The sequence below is a fragment of the Zalophus californianus genome, chromosome 4, assembly GCF_009762305.2.
Source record: "Zalophus californianus isolate mZalCal1 chromosome 4, mZalCal1.pri.v2, whole genome shotgun sequence".
In the NCBI taxonomy this organism is placed as follows: Eukaryota; Metazoa; Chordata; class Mammalia; order Carnivora; family Otariidae; genus Zalophus; species Zalophus californianus.
Window position 1 is genome coordinate 508,768 of NC_045598.1, and position 23,989 is coordinate 532,756.

The 23,989-nt window shown below is 54.0% G+C and overlaps 1 protein-coding gene across 2 annotated transcripts; it reads left to right on the forward strand.

Annotated features, from left to right (window-relative positions):
* Nucleotides 1-740: 740 nt before the first annotated feature.
* On the forward strand, nucleotides 741-23,937 carry ATAD3A (ATPase family AAA domain containing 3A). 2 transcript variants are annotated; one of them, XM_027568564.2, is made up of 16 exons: nucleotides 741-1,056; nucleotides 5,397-5,473; nucleotides 6,398-6,499; nucleotides 6,822-6,881; nucleotides 8,317-8,386; nucleotides 8,675-8,840; nucleotides 9,041-9,110; nucleotides 11,532-11,687; nucleotides 12,704-12,760; nucleotides 13,158-13,283; nucleotides 13,485-13,609; nucleotides 14,105-14,156; nucleotides 14,483-14,553; nucleotides 15,413-15,580; nucleotides 16,471-16,579; nucleotides 22,971-23,937. In XM_027568564.2, exons 1-16 carry the CDS (start codon nucleotides 855-857, stop codon nucleotides 23,133-23,135), a joined length of 1,776 nt encoding a protein of 591 aa, XP_027424365.1. In that variant the 5' UTR covers nucleotides 741-854; the 3' UTR covers nucleotides 23,136-23,937. The 2 variants fall into 2 exon arrangements, with proteins under 2 accessions (XP_027424365.1, XP_027424376.1); XM_027568575.2 differs by lacking the exon at nucleotides 12,704-12,760.
* The last annotated feature ends 52 nt before the right edge of the window (nucleotides 23,938-23,989 follow it).

The following is a 23,989-nucleotide window of genomic DNA, read 5'->3' on the forward strand; positions in this document are numbered from 1 at the left end:
CCAGCCCGTGAGCCACTTCTGAGTGACACAAAGGATCGTGCGAGCACGGACCACGGTGGCTTGCCGAGATGCCGAAAAGGAGGCCGGGGCGAGCTTGTTCTCCAGCCGGCTCTTTCACCTGATGGCGGCTGCAGGGGACTGGCAACAACTGCGTTCCTACCCTTCTAACATCTTACTAAGCGCCGACATTGTGCGCGAGCACCCAGACCCACCGAGCGCAGCCTCAGCCCTCCAGGGGCCCCTGCGGCCCGGTCGCGGGCGGCGGGTCGGGGGCGCGGAGTCGAGGCCCCGCCCCGCGCCTGCCCCGGATTGATTTTCCCTCGCGGATCAGCCGCTTTCCGCAGGCTCTCCCTCCGGCGGCCGCTCCCTCCGTCCGGGTCTCACCGCCCTGTCGCCGGGACCTCCGGCACCAAGTACCCCCGCCCCGGCTCCCCGGCACCTGCCTCTCCGTCTCCGCCTCCTCGGGGTTCTGCGGGAACCCACAGCAACGCGACACAGAACTGACGTATAACCAGGAAATGACGTAAACAAGGGCACACATGCACCCAACCCATTTTGTCCCTGATCGGTCCCCGTAACTAGGCGTTCCGGCCGCCCCTCGACGGCCCGCCCGCAGAGCCAGTTTGGGCAATCCTGGCGACGACGCTGGTGACGTCACGGCAACTGCGGCCAGTCAGAAGGCCGCACGGTCCGCGGCCCTCATGCGCTTCCGTCGCCTGGGAGGAAGAGGCGTTGTCGCGCCTGCGCAGGACCCTGACCACCGGCTTGGCGGCGCGTGGAGGCCGCTCCGATCCGCGCGCTTCGACTCGGCTTCGGCTCCCGGCGGCTGCCGCGACGCGCGGCAGTCGCGCGCCATGTCGTGGCTCTTCGGGATCAAGGGTCCCAAGGGCGAAGGCGCGGGGCCACCGCTGTCCCTGCCGCCCGCTCAGCCTGGGGCCGAGGGCGGCGGGGACCGTGGCGCGGGGGATCGGCCGGCGCCCAAGGACAAATGGAGCAACTTTGACCCCACGGGCTTGGAGCGCGCGGCCAAGGCGGCGCGGGAGCTGGAGCATTCGCGTGAGTGCGGCGGAGAGGGTGGGGCCCGGTCTGGGGTGGGGGCCGGGGGCGGTCGGGGCGCCTCCACCGAGAGCCAGTCCACCGAGCCCCCGGGCATGCCGGGTCCTGGGGCGCGTTTAGCTCCGTCGTCGTCTGAGTGGTAGGCGGCTATCTGCAGTCCCACTTGCCGGGTGAGGAAACTGTCCTACAGGAATAAACCTGGCCAGAGCCACCTTGCGTGCCGCGAGCTTGGGGATACCAGCACCCTTGGCACCTTCCAAGCTGTCAAGCGTCCTTCAGGGACGAACTGGTGCAGATGGAATTTTGAGAGGTCACAGGTAGCAGGTGCCCGGGCTGGAGCCCGGCGTTCAGTTCCTGTCGAGTAGGGAAGCTTCTTGCGCCTCTTGCTGCCTCCACGTGGCCAAAGCATGGCCAGATCCGGTCCGTGTGTGGTGTTAGCAATTGTCTACTTGAGAAGGGAAGTACAGTTGAGGGCCATTGGTTTTATGGAAAATAAAGCAGCTTTGTGCTTATTGAAAAGCATTAGCGTTCAGATTGAAGGGGTCTGTAATGCAGTGCAGGTCAGTCTGTCCTGGCCCCTCCAGGTAGCCTTCCCGACTTAGGGCCCTCAAGGCACCTCATTGGCTGGACCTTCACTAACCCTACTTCCTTTCCTCCCAACTTTCTTTTCTCTTATTCGCTTAATGATTTGTTCTAGGATATAGTCTTAAGTGTTTGAGAACCTAGAATGTAGAAGACACCCAATAAACACTGATTGAAAGAACACAATAGTTCTCAGATTTCTGATTAAGCAGAGATGCCCTTTTTTCAAAGGAGGCTGTATTAAGAAGCTATGTTATAAACAGGTATAGAGGAGAATCTGTTTGAGGAGGGAGAGGCCTGGCACTTTGTGGTTCAGTCCCTGCCCTTCCCCAGGGGGCTGCAAGAATATCCTGGTGCAAGGGTGCCTGACTCTCAGATCCCCAGAGGGACATTAAGAACATTTGGATATTTGGGCCTGGGCTTAGGATGGCCTGTTTACTTAGGCTTAGCTGGAAGACCATCCTTCTCAGACTAGGTGTATTGAGTTTGCAAGGTAATTTCAGTTATTGGGTTGGGTTGAGAAACCCAGGTTGGGCTGGGCATCAAGGCACCTCAGATGATGACAGACTTTAAATATGTGACCCAATTTGTTGTTAAGGGCTTAGTGGGGGTGGCACATTTCTGCCCCAGCTCCTGTGACATTTCATTAACTCAATCGTACAGAGAATTTCAGAGTTTTCCCACTTTTATTTTAAAGATTTTTTTTTCTTTTAAATTTATTTATTTGACAGAGACACAGCGAGAGAGGGAACACAAGCAGAGGGAGTGGGAGAGAGGGAGAAGCAGGCTTCCCGCGGAGCAGGGAGCCCGATGCGGGACTCGATCCCAGGACCCTGGGATCATGACCTGAGCCGAAGGCAGATGCTTAACGACTGAGCCACCCAGGCGCCCCGAGTTTTCCCACTTTTGGAAGCTGAATCCTACTATCCCCAAACCCTTGCAGTTATGGGGGCCTTTGTGAATAGTCTTGAGTGTGCCTGAGGGGAGGCAGCTAAGGGGCCTATCTTTCTCATCTGACCATGCCTCTGAATAGCTCCCATGTCTTTGGTACCAGCTGCCCCACAGCTACTCCCCCAGAATATTCTCCACCTGAGTCCCCAGGGGCCACTGTCTGGAGTACGGTCCCTCATCAGTCTACATCCAATGATTTTTTTTTTTTTTAAGATTTTATTTATTTGACAGCAATAGAGTACAAGCAGGGGGAGCAGCAGAGGGAGAGAGAGAAGCAGGCTCCCCACTGAGCAGGGAGCCCCATACGGGGCCCAATTCCAGGACCCTTGGATTATGACCTGAGCTGAAGGCAGATGCCTAACCAACTGAGCCACCTGGGCGCCCTACATCCAATGTTTCTATTTTAAGTGTGAGCCCTACTTCATTTAGTTTTTTTTTTTTTTAAGATTTTATTTATTAGAGAGAGAGAGACAGCGAGAGAGGGAACGCAAGCAGGGGGAGTGGGAGAGGGAGAAGCAGGCTTCCCGCGGAGCAGGGAGCCCGATGCGAGGCTCGATCCCAGGACCCTGGGATCATGACCTGAGCCGAAGGCAGATGCTTAATGACTGAGCCACCCAGGCGCCCTTCATTTAATTTTTTAAATTTTTTTTACATTTTAAGTAATTTCTATACCCACCGGGGGCGGGGTTCTTAAACTCACAAACCCAAGTTCACGAGTCACATGCTCATCCAGCTGAGCTAGCCTGGAGCCCCTCTACTTCATTTTGTTCCTGCCATCCTTCTTGGCCTAACTACTGGCCAGTGGGAGAGGTTTTGCCTTGGTGAACCACCTCTTCCTGTCCCCAGCCCCTTCTTCCCAGGGTGCCTTTTGCCTCTCTGCTCAACAGCCCCTCTCCAAAACCTGTCTTCTTGGTACTCCCAGCTCATAGGCAGCAGCACCTGCCTTGCTGGGCTGAGCCTGTTCATTTGACCTCACCGCTCTTTCCAGGCAAACCAAGATGCCCTCAGCTGTTCCCTGTATTATGACCGCCTGCTCTGTCCTTTGGGTCCAGCCTGATGCTCCTTCATCCCCTAGGTCTCTGGGCCTTCCTTGGAGGTCTGAGCAGCACATTTGGCCTTGAGCTCTTTGAGTACTCCAGTCCATGTGTCTGCACACTCCATGAAGGTACATGTGTAAAAGAGCCCCTTGCCTGTAGTAGGAGCTACATTAATGCTTTGGAATGCACAACTCCTGTTCCAGGATGATTTTAAGGTGGTAAGTTATCATTGGTAGTGTTAAAATTGTAGCTTGTGATTAGTGGGGCACGTGGGTGCCAGGCACTGTGCTGAGGTTACCTGCTCTCACATTTCCCTCTTTCGAGAGTCAGTGGCTGAGGGATCTCTAATTGCCCCATTTTCAGGTGAGGTTAACCTGGCTGACTAAAGTCATGCTGTGAGTGACAAGGGCAGCTGGGACCTGGTCTCAGCATTGTTGCCCTGAGGCACCCACGGTCCTCTCTGCTGCAGCAGGATGAGCACTGTTGTGCTTTCACGCCCTCCTGCTCAGTAGGGGCTCCTAGAGTCTGTTCAAGCCTTGGCTTTGTGGCTTCCCAAATTTACGGTGCAGGATATGGGACCCTGGTGCCTTTGTGCCGCCTCTCCTCAGGGGCGGGTCCTCAGGACTCCTGTGCCTCCGATCGCCAGATTCCCAGGGGAGAGCCTTGCAGTGAGGTGTGGGAGGCTGTGTCAGCCCGATCCTGACTGGCTCTGAAGGTCCTTCCCAGGCTCAGGCACTATGTGCTCTCCACACTGCTGGCCCTAGTGGACCATCAGATACCACAGCTTCCTCCCCATCCATCTTAGCGTGTGAGGGTGCTCACAGATCTGCACACAGAACTCATGCTCTGGTTAATGATGCGTTTGCCGCAGCTTGGGCATGATGGGTACTGGGGTCTGCAACTTACTTCGAAGGCTTCAAAAAGTAAGGTCACCGGGCTCAGGTGGAAGGATAGATGTGTGTGGTACACAAAGGGAGAAAACCAGGTACATTGTTTCATCAGGGAGCTGGGTTCACAGGGATTCCCTACTCTCTTTCCATGCTGTTACGTATTAGAATATTTTTTATAGTAAAATCTTATGTATGGGAGAACTGTGTCATCACCGAAACATTTGAGAAGCCAGATGCACGGGTTTTTTTGGCTAGGAGAGCACCAGAAGTTAGTTTTTTTAGAACACTCAAGTATTGATGGATATGAATCACACCTTATGAAATACACACAGAAGATCTTTATAACGTGTGTGTTTGTAACACAAGGTCTGTGAAGAGCCATCACTCTGTGTGCATTGGCTTATTTCTAACTTGTTTACTTCCTATTCATTGTACTACTTCCATGTGTTTGGTAGCAGGTTAGTAATAATAGGTATTGGAGACTTAAGAGAAATGTACCTACCACGAAAAATAAGGTACTCTAGCTACCGGTTGCTTTTTGTTTACTTGGGACTGTGACTGCCATGTTGACCCTCCTACTCTCAACTAGTGTGGGGCAGCCTTTCTGATAGCTCTCTGGGACGTGACAGCTGCTGGGGGGTAAGATCTTGTATGTGGGGCTTTCTGTTGGGAGTGGAGCAGACATAGGTGATGAGAAGGGGGCAGTGGTCTTGGAGGGAGGGGTCACCAAACAAAATCTGGTCCAGGAATGAAGGTGGGCACATGTGTTTTCTGGTCGAGGTGAGCTGTGGAGGGGTCTCCCTGAAAGCCCCCTGGCACACAGGAATGCTTGCCTGGTGCCCAAGTGTCCTAATGCCCACTCTCTTCCTCGCCCCCACAGGACATGCCAAGGAGGCCCTGAGTCTTGCACAGATGCAGGAGCAGACGCTGCAGCTGGAGCAACAGTCCAAGCTCAAAGTGAGTAGTGGGGCTGGTGCTGGCAGAGGTAGGCCACATCCCTGTGGTGGAGGGATGACCTGCAGAGAGAAAGTGCATGTGGGCGGTGGGCACAGGGCGGGTTCCTCAGACATCTCCTTTCTTGGATTTGCCTTCTTGCTTGTGGTTAGAGGGAAACAGGAACAGGTCAAAGAGGCGCTGGGTTTGTGGCCTGAGTTCTTGCAGCAGAACCGCCTGGAAGGGCTGAGGTAGGTGAGGACCATCTGGTCTCCCCAAGGGAGATTCTTACCTGGTTTCTCTGCATTCGGCAGGACCTTTATGCTGAGCACATAGCAAGCATAGAAAAGGCACAGGCTCTGCCCTCCATCGTTGGCTGTTGTAAGGCATAGTCCAAAAGTGAGCACGTGGGGCGCCTGGGTGGCTCAGTCGATAAGCGTCTGCCTTCAGCTCAGGTCCTGGTCCCAGGGTCCTGGGATAGAGCCCCGCATCGGGCTCCCTGCTCCGTGGGAAGCCTGCTTCTCCCTCTCCCACCCCCCCGCTTGTGTTCCCTCTCTCGCTGTGTCTCTCTCTGTCAAATAAATAAATAAAACCTTAAAAAAAAAAATGAGCACATGACATAAGCCACCATGGAAACAATGTTGGGGAAGGGAGTGGCAGACACCCCAGGAGACCATCTCGCTCCTTTGGGGCCCAGCCCTGTTTTCCTGGCACTTCACTACCTGTGGTCTGGGTCGTCCTGGGCCTTGGTGCCCATGCAGCTGGGAGCTGACCGGCATGTGGGGTGCTGGTCCAGGCTGTGTTTTTTGGATGCCCCTCCTGCTCCTGTCCAGCCCCTTTGGAGCCTACCTGGGAAAGGATTGTTGAGGCAGTGTGAGCCCTGAGCCTCAGAGTCCTGAGAGGGAGGCCCACCAGCTCTGGACTTGCAACCACTGGTATATTCTGTAGGAATACGAGGCCGCTGTGGAGCAGCTGAAGAGTGAGCAGATCCGCGTGCAGGCTGAAGAAAGGAGGAAGAGTCTGAGTGAGGAGACGAGGCAGCACCAGGCCGTAAGGACCACACGGCCACACAGGGTGGCCAGGGTGGAGCGCTGCGGGGGCACACCGTGGTCCCAAAATTCAGTCTGGGTCTGACTCTGACTCTGACTCTGGGGTGACCTTGTGCAAATATCGAAAGCCCATGGATCCCTCCGTGCTGAGCATGACGGGGAGCACACGTGTCTCAAGCGTGTGTGCTCATTAACAGCAGGTAGAGATGGGTGGCTTATCTGGGGGCCCAGCACCCAGTAAAGTCTGGATTCAGATGTTGGTTTCAGGCCGTCCACCAGCTTTTTCAGCTGAGCTGTATTCACACTGCCCTCTTCCTCCCTAGAGGGCCCAGTATCAAGACAAGCTGGCCCGGCAGCGCTATGAGGACCAGCTGAAGCAGCAGGTGAGCTTAGCACGTTTGCATGGGAGGGGAACTGCCTCTGTCTTCCCCGAGAGCACAGGCATATTTGGGGGCAGCTGTTGCGCCAGAATTCAGAGTTGTTTTACCAGCGGTAGGTGCTGGGTCCCAGGGATGCACACACACACGGGACACGGGCCTCCAGGCTCTGGCTGTGGTGAGGATTCTTCTGGGTCAGAATCTGAACCTGGCTGTGACAAGTTCATGGTAGAGGTGGTTTCCAAATGCTTGTACCTGTTAGGGCATTCCAAGGAAACCCAGCCGTCAAAAAGAATGAAATCTTACCACTTGCTACGACATGGATGGAGCTAGAATATATTAGGCTAAGTGAAATAAGTCTGTCAGAGAAAGACAACGTGATTTCGTTCATATGTGGAATTTAAGAAACAAAACAGGTGAACATAGGAGAAGGGGGAAAGCAAAGGAGAGAAGGAAACAAACCATAAGAGACTCTGAATGATAGTGAACCAACTGAGGGTCCCTGGAGGGAGGGGGTGGGGGAGGGGCTAGATGGGCGATGGGGGTGAAGGAGGCACTTGTGATGGGCACTGGTGTTGTACATAAGTGATGAACCACCGAATTCTGCTGAGGGCAATATTGCACTGTATGCTAACTAGAATTTAAATAAAATTTCTTTTATTTTTTAATTTTTTTTAAAGATTTTATTTATTTATCGAGAGAGAGAAAATGAGAGAGAGCACATGAGAGGGGTTAGGGTCAGAGGGAGAAGCAGACTCCCTGCCGAGCAGGAAGCCCCATGCGGGACTCGATCCCGGGACTCCAGGATCATGACCTGAGCCGAAGGCAGTCGCCCAACCAACTGAGCCACCCAGGCGCCCTAAATAAAATTTCTTTTTTAAAAATGTAAATTTAACAGGGGAAAGACACTGTTTTGAGGACAGCTGTGAGTCTGGACTGAAGGTGCCCAGAGGTCTATCCTGTGGTGGAACCGTGCTAGAGGCGGGAGCTGCTGCGCCCCCCCCCCCAAGCATGTGTGCATATGTCCTAGGTGGGGTTCAGACCTGCCTGCCAAGGGCTGTGGAGTGTGTAGGCCCCGGGGCATCATTCCCAGAGAGGTTTGGAGCCCCCAGGGGCAGCAGAAGCTTCCCCACAGCCTGGAGCAGCTCTTCCCTTAGATTGATTGTTGATAGTTTTCTAATATATTTTTTAAAGTTTTATTTATTTGTTTTAACGAGAGAGTGCGCGTGCATGAGCAGGGGTGGGGAGGCAGAGGGAGGAGGAGAGAAACTCAGGCAGTGTACTTGCTGAGTGCAGAGCCCGACATGGGGCTCCATTCCACCCTGAGATCATGACCTGAGCCGAAACCAAGAGGTGGATGCTCAACTGACTGAGCCACCCAGGCACCCCAGATCAGTTTACTAATTTTGAAAGCTTTTCCCTTTCCCCTGTGGCTTCTCAGCAACTTCTCAATGAGGAGAATTTACGGAAGCAGGAGGAGTCGGTGCAGAAGCAGGAGGCCATGCGGCGAGGTAGAGTTGGGCTTTGGGGGCTGTGTCCTTGAAGCCGCCCTAGGCTTGAGAAAGGCCCCTGGGGAAAGCAGGCTTAGGCACAGATACACGTTGTTTCAGGCACTTTGATCCCCAAGCAACATTTCCAAGATTCTCGATAGGGGCTCTGCGTTCCTTGGTTGGGACTTTGTAGCAGAAGCCTAGGCAGGCTGGGCATTCCCCCAGGGTCTGGGAGGAGGGTTGCCTGGGCCTCACGGGAAGGATTAGGGGGCTGTGGGCTGAACACCCTCCTGCCCTTTCCCTGGGCAGCCACCGTGGAACGGGAGATGGAGCTGCGGCACAAGAACGAAATGCTGCGGGTAGAGGCGGAGGCCCGGGCCCGGGCCAAGGCGGAGCGCGAGAATGCGGACATCATTCGTGAGCAGATCCGCTTGAAGGCTGCCGAGCACCGCCAGACCATCCTGGAGTCCATCCGGTGAGTTCCGGTCCCCAGAGGCACCTAGCACAGCCCTTCACGTGTGCCAGGAGGCCCTCGGTCAGTGCACTGGCAGGAGGCGGCCTCTCAGCAGGTCCTCCCGGGTGCTGACCTTCAGGACTGACCTTCAACGCCCTTGCCCTTTCTCCAGCCAAGGGCCTAGATCGTTTTCCCTGGTCACATCGCTGCTTCCTCTACAGGACAGCCGGCACCCTGTTTGGGGAAGGATTCCGTACCTTCGTGACAGACTGGGACAAAGTGACAGCCACGGTAAACACTGCTGCCGCATCTTCCTGCTTGTGGCCTGTGTCAGGGTCGCTGTTGGGTCGTGTGCCTGGACTCAGTGGTGGGAAGTGTGCCAAGCAGGTCCAAGGTGTAAGCATTCGCTGCTTCTCTTCCCTGCCGCCCTCCTGCTGTGAAAACCGGATGAAGTGCAGCCTCTGGGTATGGGGCACAGGGAGCAATTCAGTGTTAACACTGGCTGTAGGTTTTTTAACCTTTGGGCTAGAAGATATGGGAAGAGGTGCTAGAGCTTTAGTTTCCCTGTTCCTTAGAAGTGCTGCCCTTTGGAAAATGTAATTGGGGGGCGCCTGGGGGGCTCAGTCGTTAAGCATCTGCCTTTGGCTCAGGTCATGATCCCGGGGTCCTGGGATTGAGCCCCGCATCGGGCTCCCTGCTCCGTGGGAAGCCTGCTTCTCCCTCCCCCACTCCCCCTGCTTGTGTTCCCTCTCTCACTGTGTCTCTCTCTGTCAAATAAATAAATAAAAATCTTTAAAAAAGATAATAAAAAAAAAGAAAGAAAGTGTAACTGGAAATCTTTTTGGCAGCCTCAAGGGTGGGGCCCAGCTAAAACTCCAGGGGCGTCCCAGAGATGTGGCCATGAACCCCTTTAAACCATGCTCCTGTAACGGTTCCCACCCTCTAGCGGGAAGCGGAGGGCAGCCAACAAGGCTGTAGGACTCCAGGCACACATTCTAAGGCCCTGTGGTCTGTGCCCTGTGCCGCGCGGCTGCTCAGCACTCGGTAGAGGGGAGGGCTTCAGCCAGGACTGGTTCCCAAACAGCACACCGACTCTGCAAGTACTTCCTAATGTCAGCATTGGGCTGGGCACCGCTCTAGGTTGCACAGTGTGACTTGGCACCTGCTCACATGGTACTGAAACCCTAACAAAGGGTGAGACAAGTAACCACGCTGACCATGAGCGTCCCTGTGCACCCACATTCCTGGCCTGTTGGCTTCCGAAGCTCTTTCTGCAAGTGCCCTGCTTTGGGCATAGTTCCAGCCTCTTTCTGGAGACAGAAGCAGCAGGGGAGGTCAGGCTGCGCCTCAAGGAAAGCAGGGACTGGACTCCTGGGGGAGGGCCGGGATGCAGCTCGTGAGACTGCTGGCTTTTTTTTTTAAGATTTTTATTTATTTAATTGACAGAGACAGGGAACACAGGGATGTGTTTCGGTTTCCCGCCGAGCAGGGAGCCTGATGTGGGGCTGGATCCCAGGACCCTGGGATCATGACCTGAGCCGAAGGCAGTCGCTTAACCAACTGAGCCACCCAGGCGCCCCCCTTTTTTTTTTTTTAAGATTTGATTTATTTATTGGAGGGAGGGAGCACGAGGTGGGGGAGGGGCAGAGGGAGAGGGAGAAGCAGGTTCCTTGCTGAGCAGGGAGCCCCATGTGGGGCTCGATCCCAGAACCCTGGGATCACAACCTGAGCCGAAGGCAGACGCTCAACCTACTGAGCCACCAGGCAGCCCCTCCCCCCAGAGTGTTTTAAAGGCGTTCTGACTGCTCATTTGGTCTGAGCACTCTGTGCACTCGGATCTTTCCAGACCTTTCCAGCTGTTGTAAACTTGAATCTCTGTTGAATCTCATGTCCTTCAGTCTGGGATCCTCACCTGCCCGGGGCAGTGTTGTGGGCTGACAATCAGTCCTGGCCTGCCCCCTGACAGAGCTCCTTGGTGGGGAATCCAGGCACAGGCTGAGCAGGAAAATGCCCCTTGGCCATCCTTCCTATTTGATCAGCTGCTCACGAGTCAAGCGAGTCAAGCGTTTACCTTCCCAGCAAGCTGGGTAGACCCACGGAGGGGTGGTCATTGGAGAGTGCTAGGCGACGTCAGAGGTGGCTGGATCCTTGGGGCCGGCCCAGCCCCACCTCCCCTATCACAGGCCTCTTGTTCCTGTCGCTGTAGTCACCACCTGGTCTCCTGGAACCTCGTTCCTGTGGTCTTAGAGAGTCCTTGCTTCCCCCTGCAGTGGCCAGGCTGTTTGTCTTGTAGGGAAGACGTTTCAGTTTTGTTTCCAGGTGTTGGCATACTTTCCAGGAATCTCTTGTAGTTCTTGGTCACCTGCCCTGTGATTGTGCTCCCACCACAGTATTGGGTCTGTCTCGTGTGAGCCCCAGGGTCTCTCTGTCTCTTCATAGGTGGGGCTCCTGTTGCCTGGAAGCTTCCGTAATTCTGCTGGAGTGCATCCTCCAGTAGCTTTCTGAGAGAGGGTGGTTATGATAAGTTTTTTGATATCGTGCCTGTCTGGAAATATCTGCGGTCATGTGAAATCGAGCGCCAGCTAGGACGCTGCTCTGTGACCCTTGCCATTGCCTTGCATGGGATGGGCTGGGGGAGGGCGCAGTGCCGACTGCTGACAGCCTGGTGCAGGATTGGTGGGTTCCGCCTGCCTTCTCGCTGCCCTGCTCTAGGTGGCTGGGCTGACGCTGCTGGCCGTCGGAGTCTATTCTGCCAAGAACGCCACATCTGTTGCTGGACGGTACATTGAGGCCCGGCTGGGGAAGCCGTCCCTGGTGAGGGAGACATCCCGTATCACGGTGCTAGAGGCCCTGCGGCATCCCGTGCAGGTAATTGTGGGCCCCGTCCTCCCTAGAGTGGTGTGTCCTTCCCAGTTCTTTCTGGCATTTTTCAGCCAAGTTGTGAACGTGTGTCTTCATTTCCCCCTCTTTACCCAAATACTGTCCTCTCCGGCATGTTGGATTTGGTTGTGGCTTTTTTCTCTCTAATGCTGTTCTGGGAGCCTGTCCACATCGGCACTGAGGAGACCCTCACCCTAGTCCACTCGGTCACCTCTGTGGATTTGTTAATGTGACTGTCCCCCTGGGTAGATATTAGGTTGTTTACAAAATCCTGGGGCTCCTGTGTGCCATCGTCCTGTGAGAGAAGTTGCTGGAAGCCGCACAGTATGAGCTTCCTTCCTCGAGGGGAGCCAGGCTTTCTGCCCGGCATGATGTCCTCCCACGGGGTGTGGCTGGATCTCCATAGTGATCACTGTGGGTAACTGAGAAAATGAAGATGAGTAAAGAATCTTTTTCTTTTTCTTTTTTAAGATTTTACTTATTTGAGGGAGAGAGAGGATGAGTGGGGGCGGAGGGGGCGGGGCATAGGAGCAGAGGGAGAAGCAGGCTCCTCACCGAGCAGGGATCCCGATGCAGGGCTCCATCCCAGGACCATGGTATCATGACCCGAGCCGAAGGCAGACCCTTAACTGACTGAGTGCCCCAGGTGCCCCCAGATGACTAAAGAATCTGAAGGGGCTCCTGGGTAGCTCAGTCAGTTAAGCGTTTGGCTCTTGATTTCATCTCAGGTCATGATCTCAGTGTCGTGGGATTGAGCCCCACGTCGGGTTCCCTGCTGCAGACTTGTGCGCTCTCTCTGTAAGTCGCCTAGGCCAGTAGCACGGACAGCCTCATAGGCCACCCGTCTACAGTGGGAGTGGGGCCCAGTCACATGTGGCCTGGAGTGTGAGTGCCACGGCAGTTCTGTTCCCACGTGGCAGTCTAGCTGCTCCCGGCGCTCTGTGCCAGTGTTGTGGGCTCTGCTGATAAGCTTGACTGTCCCCATGTTGTGCCCCCCCCAATAGGTCAGCAGGCGGCTCCTCAGTAAGCCTCAGGACGCACTGGAGGGCGTCGTCCTCAGTGTAAGTGGTGCTGCCCGTGGGGGGCTGTAATAGGCTTTGGGGTGGGAGGTGCCCTTCTGCCCATGGAGGTTTTCTACAGGATGGGGCTGCTTTTCATTCCCTTTTTTTTTTTTTTAAGATTATTTATTTATTTATTTGACAGAGAGACACAGCAAGACAGGGAACACAAGCAGGGGGAGTGGCAGAGGGAGAAGTAGGCTTCCTGCGGAGCAGGGAGCCCGATGGGGGCTCGATCCCAGGACCCTGGGATCATGACCTGAGCTGAAGGCAGACGCTTAACGACTGAGCCACCCGGGCGCCCCAGCTTTTCATTCCTAAAGTAGAATGCCTGGGGTAAGCTGCCTCTTGGGGCTGCCAGGCAGCAGAGTGTCCCCCAACCTACCATGTCCCCTGGCAGCCCAGCCTGGAAGCACGGGTGCGGGACATTGCCATAGCAACAAGGAACACCAAGAAGAACCATAGCCTATACAGGAACATTCTGATGTATGGGCCTCCTGGGACTGGCAAGACCCTGTTTGCCAAGGTGAGGGCGCACGGCTGCACAGGTGGGTTGGGGTGCCATGGGCAGAGGCTGCAGCTGTGACTCTTAGGGATGGGCCACGTAGGAGGGGCCAGCTTTCCAGGCAAGGGGCATCCCTAGCAGTACCTGGTGGTGGGGGCCAGGCTCAGTGCATTTGAAGGGGACTTTGCCCTCCACCCCCACCCCTGCCCCTTTCTCGCCTAGAAACTTGCGCTGCACTCAGGCATGGACTATGCCATCATGACAGGCGGGGATGTGGCCCCCATGGGGCGGGACGGTGTGACTGCCATGCACAAGGTCTTCGACTGGGCCAGTACCAGCCGGCGAGGGTGAGCCGGGCCCCTCCTGGGATGGCCCCCCACATGCGCGTGCATGGCCCGGGTTCCTAATGGCCACCGGAGTGCCAGCTGGGGGGTGGGTTTGGGGGGCGGTGTCAGTGACTTCCCCTGCAGCCTGTCTCCATGGTTGTGCACAAGGCTGGAATACTCTGGGGTCAGGAGTCCAAGGGAGAAATTCACCCCGGGAATAGATTCCTGGTGGTTTGTGCTCATCACGGGAGCCTTGCTTTTAACACGTTGAAGACAACAGGCTGCCAGCCCCGATACTGAATTTAGTGCCAAATTAGGATGTTTGGCACAAACCAGTCGCTTCCGCGCAGCACTGGTACTGGGCATTCCCCTGTCAGGTCTGGGGTCCCCAACTGCTACTGAGGTTAGCCGGTGCTTTGTGTTCCTGAAACTGAGTTCAGTTTTAGGGTGCTTAGCGCCTTAGCATGCAGCTGGGTGGCCCTCACCCCCTTCTCGTTCGTCCTTTTCCCTTCACAGCCTCCTTCTCTTTGTGGATGAAGCGGACGCCTTCCTCAGGAAGCGAGCAACTGTGAGTATTCTGGAAGCTTCTTTCTGGCCTGCTGGGCCCAGCCGGCTGTAGGTGAGCAGTCAGGAGTGGTGTCCAACGTCCGTGTCTGCTTTACAGGGAGGTTGCTGGTCACTCACAATGATGTCTGACCAAACCTGCTCCTCAGCTGTACTTTGTTCATAAATTTAGTCTGAAAAGCAGGAGTTGATCCCGGGGCATCTTTTAAAGTTCCCTGAAGTTAAGTCTCATGGAGACTCTGTTGTGTGGGGCTCTCAGAGGGATGGAGTGGTGCCTTTGTTTAACTTCCCCTGGCTGCCTCCCAGCTGATGCCAGAACTTCGTTTGCAGGAGAAGATCAGCGAGGACCTCAGGGCCACCCTGAATGCATTCCTGCACCGGACAGGACAGCACAGCAGCAAGTGAGGGCCACCGCCGGTGCGAAGCCCCTTCGCAGAGGGAAACTGAGGCTCCGCTTGAGCTCACACGGCTGCTGTGGGGCAGGGCTGGAACAGGGCAGGCACACTTGCCTGGGCGATGGGAAGGGCCAGTCAGGGTGCAGGGGGTTTTGTGGAGACCTCTGAGAAGATGTGCTGGGGAGTCTCAGGAGAGCTAGGCGCAAGTCCTCGCCCACAGGTCACTGCACTTGGCATCTCTGCTGGCCCTCCATTGGTGGGCTGTAGGGGTGGTCACCCAATGGCCAGGTGCCCTGGAGCATAGGGTGCTCCGGAAAGGGGTTCACTGCTTCTGAATCCCCTAATCTTGCCCTCTTGCGTTGTTGAGGGCCCTCCAGTCCTGTGCCCACTAGTTACCCAAGGGGCGCCTAGCCCTGCCGGTCATCTGTGCGGCCCCCCAGTCATATGCTTCTGCCTTTCCTGCTATGGTTACTGCCAGCAGAGCCCCCCGCCCCTCCTCAGACCCCCTGAGAGTCTGGGCCAGGTTCCTGCTGAGTTGGCCCTTCTGTTCAACTAGCTGAACTCCAGACCCTGCAGCTCAGGTTGGGAAGGGGCAGAGGTCTCAGACTGTGGGGACCCTGTTTCTCCACACACTAAAGCTTAAATGGCCACCCCAGCAGGCTGGGCCCTCGGTCAGTGGAGAGGTGTTCAAGGGAGGCATGGGTGGCAGAGGGCAGTGCTGGGCCTTCCTGGGTTTTTCAGGTTAAAAAGCTGCCAAATAGATTCTCCTAGAAAATTGTCCTGTGTGGGTTTAAGAGGCTCCCTACCCTGGGGACCAGCACCCAGGTCAGGCAGCCCCTTAGCCCCTGCTGTGTGCTGGCTTCAGGTTCATGCTGGTCCTGGCCAGCAACCAGCCCGAGCAGTTTGACTGGGCCGTCAATGACCGCATTGACGAGATGGTCCGCTTCGACTTGCCCCAGCGGGAGGAGCGGGAGCGCCTGGTGAGGATGTATTTCGACAAGTACATTCTGAAGCCAGCCACAGAAGGAAAGCAGTAAGTGTCCTGATGGCCCGAGCACTGGGGGGCCCTCTGCACCCCACTAGTTCCTGGCCCCGATGCTGTACTCCCACCCTAACCCTGTGGGTCCACATGGGGGTCAGGGTTGCTCACCTGCTGGCCCCCTTGCCTTTTTGCCAGGTTTTTGACTCAGTGGCCATCATCACAAACTAGCTAGTATCTCCATCCTTTTCTGCTATGTGAAGTCTCTTAACAGTTTGGGGCTTTTGAGGAATGGAGGCTACAGTCAGGCCCTGGAGAGTGAGGGGCTGTGGTGGTGGTTGCCAGACCTTGGCTGAGCTTTGTTCACTCAGGTGGTCACGGCAGTCTTGGAGGTGACTCACCGTTGTCCACTACTCACCCCGCCTCCCGGGAGCCGGGGCCCCTCGCCAGCACACAGTAAGGCCCCCATTCTGTAGAAGTCATCAGGCGACGGGGAGCCCCCACATTCTGCCCGGGCCACCCTCGCTCATTGCTCTGTCCCGAGTGCTCCATATAGGCAAAGGCGGGTCTATTTTTAGCCATCTCCAGGGAGCCAGATCTCACAGCAGCACTGACCTGAATCCCTCCCGTTGCTGGTGGCAGTGAGAGCCGTCTTCTGTTCTAGGGCGGGCTTTGCCCGCTCGTGCTGTCCCTCTGCTGCCGGAGCCCTTGCGTTCCACTATCTGGGCCTCCTTTCTCCTTTGCACCTGGCTGGCCCCAGTACCCCCACCCCCACCCCAGCCTCCCAGTGGCCCGTTCTGGCCTGACTGCAGTCCAAACATTGTGGTCTGAGTTTCTGGGTCCTTTTTTCCATGGGTGTTTGACTGATCGTCCTGGTCTTTAGCCAGACCTGACAGACATCCTATCGTCCACATGGGAGCACCACATGGGAATTTCCTCCACAGGCGCTTGAAGCTAGCCCAGTTTGACTATGGGAAGAAGTGTTCGGAGATTGCACGCCTGACGGAGGGCATGTCGGGCCGGGAGATCTCCCAGCTTGCTGTGGCGTGGCAGGTGAGCTGGGGACGTGCACCCTACTACAGGTGTGAGCTTGACCGATTGGGAAATACTGAGTCATTTGAAGGTAGCGGGTGCTGGTCCCTGCTCCCCCCGCCCCCAGGGTGTTTCTTTTGAAGGGTTTTCTGCACACAGATGTCATGCCCTGTCCTGCATTCTAGCCACCACCTGCTTCTGCCGCCCCGCGCAGGGAGGGTGTGGAGACGTCACTAGCTCTGGATGTTATGGCCTACCTCCTTGTCATTGTGGTTTTGGTCCAAATCAGATAGAGCTCTGAAATCACGTGGGGTTTCCTGGAAATGAGCCAAGTGTCATATGGGCATCAAGGTCCCACAGGCTCAGGCTTGATGTCTCAGGAACCTCTGGAGTCTGTCCCTAGCTGGGGCCTAGCACGTTTGGGGCAGGAGATTCTGTAGTTGGTGGGGGATAGGGGACCACAGGGGCACATGGAGCATCCTGTGAGCCAAAGGTGGGCCCATCAGAGGGCAAATGAGATGAGGAACCAAGGAGTGAATCTGATCTGATAAGGGGTTGGGCATTTCCTTCCTAGCTCTTCACCAGATAGAGACTGTCGGTGTTGAGGATTGTCTGCTCCATGCATGATCGGGTTTGCTGTGGGGTCTTGAGGGCAGCATAGAGCACATGAGTTGAGTTGACTTTGTCTTTGTGCTGTGGCCCAGGGCACATGGCCCAGAGTGGTTCTTGTCATTCCCTACACCCAGTTTCCTCCTGAAATGTCCACAGGGCCCCCCACCGACCCCCCAGGGCAGGGGAGCTGGTTGACCCCCAGGAGTCCTGGGTGCAGACATCCAGAAAGCATTTGCAGGTTGGTGATTGCTGAGAGGGGAAAAGCCTTATCAGGTGGAGGTGCCGAATGGCTCGTGTCCACGGGCCAGGCCTTGGCTTTGTGTCGGCATTATGGCCTCTGTGGGGCCTGCGCTCAAATCTCTCTGAGGCTACCTGACAGTCCAACCACAAGAAATGTAACAGTGCTATTAAGGGAACATGTATTTTGTTAATTAGGCATCTACTTGGATTTGAATGTGGTAGCTTGGATACACAGAGGGACTGTATTAGTCAGAGTGAGCTGGGCTATGTGCTGTAACAGCTCCAGACTGCAAACTGTGTCCCCACATGGATCAGCGGGTGGTCTGCTCCAGGCCACCCTTACTCAGGACCGAGGCCTCATGACGGTGGCTCTGTTTCCATAATCAACAGGGTGGAGGATAGGATGTCTGTCAGCTTGGGCTGCTGTAACAGTACCACAGCCCAGGGGGCCTAAACATAGACATTCATTTTCCAAGGTTGTGATCACAGGCAGGAAGTCCTGGATCAGGGTGCCAGCATGGTGTTCTGATGGTGGCCCCCTTCCTGCCTTTTGGATGGTGATTTTCAGAGCTGGTTATTGGGCTTGCTCCTGCCTGCCCTGCCCCTCCTTCCAGGCTGGACTTCCTGGGGGACCCTCATGCACTTGTTCCCTGAAGCCCCTGCTGCTTGTACAATGGTTTTATCAATGGAGTTCCTGCTGCCTCTCACCACTTGGTTGTGTGAATTCACCGCGTTGTTAGTATTATTCTTTAAACAAAATTTACCATTTTAACCATTTTTAGGTACACAGATGAATGGCATTAAGTACATTCACATTGTTGTGCAACCATCACCACCATCTGTTTCCAGGACATTTTCATCTTCCTAAGCTGAAATGTCATCCTGTTAAACACTAACCACCGCGCCATTCCGCCCCCCCCCCCCCCATTTCCTGGCTCCTGCACTTCCACTTTCTGTGAATGTGACTCCTCTAGGTAGTGCATGTGAGTGGAACCATGCAGTATTTGTCCTTTTGTGACTGACTTATTTCATTTAGCATAATGTCCTTAAGGTCCAACCATGTTGTACCATGTGTCAGCATTTCTTTTCTTTTTAAGGTAGAATCATAATCCGTTGTGGATATATTTCATTTTGTTAATCTCTTCATCCATTGAGATGGGACATTTGGGTGGTTGCTGTGAACATGGGTGTGCAGGTATCTGTGAAACCCCACTCTGCATTCCTTTGAGTATATACCCAGAAGTGAAATTACTGGATCATGTGATGAACTATTTTTAATGTTTGAGGCGCTGCTATGCCATTTCCTACAGTGGTTGGACCACTTCACATTCCCACCAGAAATGCACAGGAGTTTCTCACCCCCTCATCAACACTTGTTATTTTCTGTTTTTTGGATAGTAGCCATTCTAGTGGATGTGAAGTGATGTCTCATTGTGAGTTGAATTGCCTTTCCCTGATGATTAGTGATGTGGGTATCTTATGTGCTTTTTGGCCATGTATATGTTTTCTTAGAGAAATTTCTATTCATGTCCTTTGCCCATTTTTGAATCAGGTTGTTTTCTGTTGAGTTTTAGGAGTTCTTTATGTACTGTGGATACTAACCCTTCATCAGAGATGTGACTTACAGATATTTCCTAGCCTTCAGTGAGTTGCTTTCTTACTCTTTATTTGGTTGATAATGTCTTTTGATGCACAAAAGGTTTGTTTTATTTTCTTGTAGGATTTTATTTTTGATTAATCTCTACACCCAACATGGGGCTCAAATTCACCACACAGATCAAGAGTCCACTGACTGAGCCAGCAGAGTGGCCCCCTTCCCCCCCTTTTTTTTAAAATATTTTGATGCATAAAAGATTTTTTTTTAAGATTGTGCTTATTTATTTGAGAGAGAGAGAGCACAAACGGGGAGGCGTAGAGGGAGAAGGAGAAGCAGACTCCCCAGTGCGCAGGGAGCCCAGTGCGGGGCTTGATCTCAGGACCCCGGTACCATGACCTGAGCCGAAGGCAGACGCTCACCCGAATGAGCCACTCAGGCGCCCCTGCACAAAAGATTTTAATTTTGATATAGTCCAATTTGTCAGTTTTGTTTGTCACCTATGCTTTCAGTGTCGTAGAGAAGAAATCATCGCTAAATCCAGTGTCTGGAAGCTTCCTCTGTTCTTTGTTTTGTTTTGTTTTGTTTTTTTTTAGTAGCTTTGTAATTTGAGGTCTTATATTTAGGTGTGATTCTTTTTTTTTTTTCCTTAAATTTTATTTGAGAGTGAGCAAGAGCAAGAGAAAGCACGAGTGGCAGCGTGTGGGGGGCGGGGCAGAGGGAGAGGGAAAAGCAGACTCCCCGCTGAGCAGGGAGCCTGATGCGGGGCTCAATCCCAGGACCCTGAGATCATGACCTGAGCCGAAGGCAGATGCTCTGAGCCACCCAGGCGCCCCGGTGTGATTCATTTTTAGTTAAGTTTTGTGTGTGGTATAGGGTAGGGGTCCACCTTCATTCTTTTTTGCATGTGGATATCCAGTGTTCCCAACACCATTGCTTGAAAAGACTGTCCTCTCCCCATTGAATGGTCTTGGCATCCTTGTTGGAAGTCATCCGACCACACATGTGAGGGTTTCTAGGCTCTCTCTTCTACCCCATCGGTCTGTATAACTGCCCTTACGCCAGTACATTGATTTTGTTACTGTAGCTTTGTAGTAGATTTTAAACTCAGGAAATGTGAGACCTGAAAATCTTCTTACCCAAGACTGTTTTGACTCTTTGGCCTCCCTTGAGATTCTATATGAATTTTAGGATGGATTTTTTTTTTATTTTTGCAAAAAACATTGGGATTTTTGATAGGGATTGCAGTGAATGTGTAGATCGCTCTGGATGGTATTGACATCATAACAAGTTGAAGTCTTCCAATGAACGTGGATATCTTTCTAATTTTGAGATCTTTAATTCCTTTCAGCAGTATTCTGTAGTTCTTAGTGTAGAACTTTTTGGCCTTGGTTAAGTTAATTCCTAAGTATTTTTTTTCCTGATGCTATTATAAATGGAATTTTCTTAATTTCCTTTCCAGATGGTTCATTATTACCATATAGAAACACAAATGGTTTTTTGTTTTTAAGATCTTATTTATTAGAGGGCGAGAGAGCGAGAGCATGCGTGCACACAAGCACAGGGAGCAGCAGAGGCAGAGGAGAAGCAGGCTCCCCGCGGAGCAGGGAGCCCGACGTGGGGCTCCATCCCAGGACCTGGAGGTCATGACCTGAGCCGAAGGCAGACGCTTAACTGACTGAGCCACCCAGGCGCCCCAAAACACAAATGATTTTTGTGTGTTAATTTTGTATCCTGTAAATTTGCTGAATTTGCTTATTTAAGCTTTATTTTTTTACTCACAACCCTGAGATCAAGACGTGACCTGAGATCAAGAGTCAGACACTTAACCAACTGAACGACCCAGGCACCCTTAGTTTATTAGTTCTAACTTTTGAGGGGAATTTTTAGGGTTTACTACATATAAGAATATATATCATCTCTGGGGCGCCTGGGTGGCTCTGTCGGTTAAGCGACTGCCTTGGCTCAGGTCATGATCCTGGGGTCCTGGGATCCAGCCCCGCATCGGGCTCCCTGCTCCGCGGGAAGCCTGCTTCTCCCTCTCCCACTCCCCCTGCTTGTGTTCCCTCTCTCGCTGTGTCTCTGTCAAATAAATAAATAAAATCTTTAAAAAAAAAAAAGAATATATCATCTTCAAACAGATAATTTTACTTCTTCCCTGCCAATCTGAATCCCTTTTATTTCTTTTTCTTGCCTAATTGCTCTGGTTAGGACTTCCACTACTGTGTTGAATAGTATTGGTGCGAGTGGGCATCCCTGACTTCTGCCTTACCTCCGAGGAAAAGCTCTTCGTCTTTCACCATTGATAATATATTTGCTGTGGGTTGTTCATAAATGACCTTTAGAACGTTAAGGACATTTTCCTCCATCCCTAGTTTATTGAGTGTTTCACCAAGAAAGGGTGTTGAATTTTGCAACTGCCATTTTCTGCATCAGTTGAGATGATCGTGTGGTTTTGTCTTTCATTCTATTAACATGGTGCATCATGTTGATTAATTTTCCTGTAAGCATCATCCTTGAGTCCAGGGCTTGCCTTTTTTTTTTTTTTAATGAAGTTTCTTATGTTTCAGTAACTGCACGCTCACAGGAAAGTTGCAAGGATAGCGTGGAGCTTCCCCCACCGTGGTGTGACTCCTCTCACTGGGCACATTTGCCATGTCACTGTGGATTCCACCTCGGACCTGATGTTTTCCAGGACTCCTTCCAAAGTCCCCCATCTCGTTCAGTTGCCATGTCTGCTTGGGCTCCTCTGGGCTGTGACAGTTTTCACATGTCTCTTGTTTTTGATGATCCTGGCAGTTTTGAGGAGTGCTGGTCAGGTGTTACAGAGATTGTCCTTCTGATGTTTTTCTCACAGTTAGACTGAGATTGTGGGTTTTGGGAGAAGACCCCAGAGATGAGGTGCCCTTCTGGTCACGCCCTGACAGGGGACACGTGACGTCCGTACATCACAGGGATGTTGACCTGGTTAAGGTGGTGCCCGCCAGGTTTCTCCATGGTAAAGTTACTGGTTTCCCCTTTCCTCATTTCTTTGGAAGCCCATTGCTAAGTCCAGCCATCCCGCAATAGGGATCCTGGCCCCCTTGGGCAGACATGTCTGCTCAAATGCTGTGGGGTTCTGAAAGGGGATCCTGCACTCCCTCTGCCTTCCTACCAGGGAACCTTCCAGCGGCTTTGGGTGCTGAGCGTTCAGGGGCAGTTGGGCCTAGTGGGTTACTTTCTGACCAAGTTAGAATTGCTGGGGGCTCTGAGGGAGCGCTCTTCCTAGGGGGGTCCTGCTCTCCCCTCAGTGTCATGGACTTGCCCCCCCCACCCCCCAGCCTGTGGTGCTTCTGTTATCTGTGCCCTGGCCCTGAGGGTAGTTTTGCTCTCTGTGAATTAGGGGCCTTCCAGGTCTGCGTTGGGGGTGCTGAGCTGCTTCCTGACAGCTGGTCTCAGACTTTCTATTTTTAGAAAGTCATTGAGAAACTCAGTGATGCGAGAACATGGCACTCGTGCCAACTGGGGATGTGGGCAGGGCCATGGGCATTGCAGGGACGGTGGCTGCCATGGGCTGTGGATTCCCTTGTAAGCACGCATGCATGTGTGGACACTCCTGCACACACAGGGGAGCAGAGCATGTTCTGTTGGCATGTTGGCATGTGTGTGTTTTGCTGGGAGGCCACGCCCCCCCCGAGACTGAGCACAGGCCTGTGGTAGAGGGTATGGGCCAGCAATCCTCTTAGTGGACTCAACATCGCAGTCTTCGCCGCCACCCCTTCAGGTTCTGGAGGGCATCTCCAAGAGGCGAGCTCATGGGTGGTGCTCGCTAGGCTGGCTTATCCCTGGGTCTGGCCCTGTCCTGCAGGTGGGTGGTTCCTGGTGACTTGTGGGGCCCAGGGGCTGAAAGCCTGGGGCTGGGAGACCCTTTTCCCCTGCAGGTAGCCCCTCTGCGTGGCCTGCATCAGTGTTCTCTTTCCCTGCCAGGCCATGGCATATGCCTCCGAGGATGGGGTCCTCACTGAGGCCATGATGGATGCCCGGGTCCAGGATGCCATCCAGCAGCACCAGCAGAAGATGCAGTGGCTGAAGGCTGAGGGACCCAGGCCTGAGGGTAACCAGCCCCGGCTCCCAAGTACACAGGCTGAGTGAGCTGGGCCTGGATACCCAGGGGGCACATTGGCCAGGTGGCCCTGCCAGGAAGAAGCACCAAGATGCCCACTTCCCCCAGTGATGGGCCTACACAGCTGCCCACCTCAGCATTTTTAAATATTCCTCAGTCAGGGCCAGGACAGCATTAAAGGCCTCTGCTTGGGACCAACTGCAGTTGTAGTGTCTTTGTGGTAGGGTTGGCTCCTCTGTAGGCCAGGCTTTTCCCTTCAGGCTGTGGTGCTTGCTGGGTGGTCCACACTGGGGCCATCACCTGACCCCCAGGACACTACTGGGAGATGTGAGTCTCTAAGCCAGGCCCAGTGCTGGGGAGAAGCACTTGTCCCCATGTGCAGGGACAGTGGTCCAGCTGGTACTGCGGGTTCTCAGGTGCTGGCTAAGCTCTTGTGGCCCGCTGCTGTATCTGTGTCCAGAGGGGGGCTGGCCATGGGTAGGGGCCTGACCTTGCCCAGTCTCACCCAGCAAGTGAGGGCTGAGCAGAGCAGGCCCCTGCGCTGCTGGGTGGGAGCTGCTTCCCCTCCCCCCCACCCCCCCCCCCCCCCCCCCCCCGCCCCCCGGAACTAGGAAGAGGGAGATGCCCTGCATACGTCTGGCTGTGATACACCCAGAGGGTGAGAACTAGCTGCCAAGGACTGGTGGTGGTGCCTGAAGGGCCAGGGGCCCGCTGGCCAGGAATGTCCAGTGCTGGGGGTGCTGTCCTAACCCGCAGGGTCTGTGGCCTTCCATCCATTGGAGTGGGGGTCTTTTTATCCAGAATCCAATAAAAACTTGAAAGGATACCTCACAATGTGTGTATCTCATGGCTGATTCAAGGGGCAGGGGCTTGAAGGGGTCAC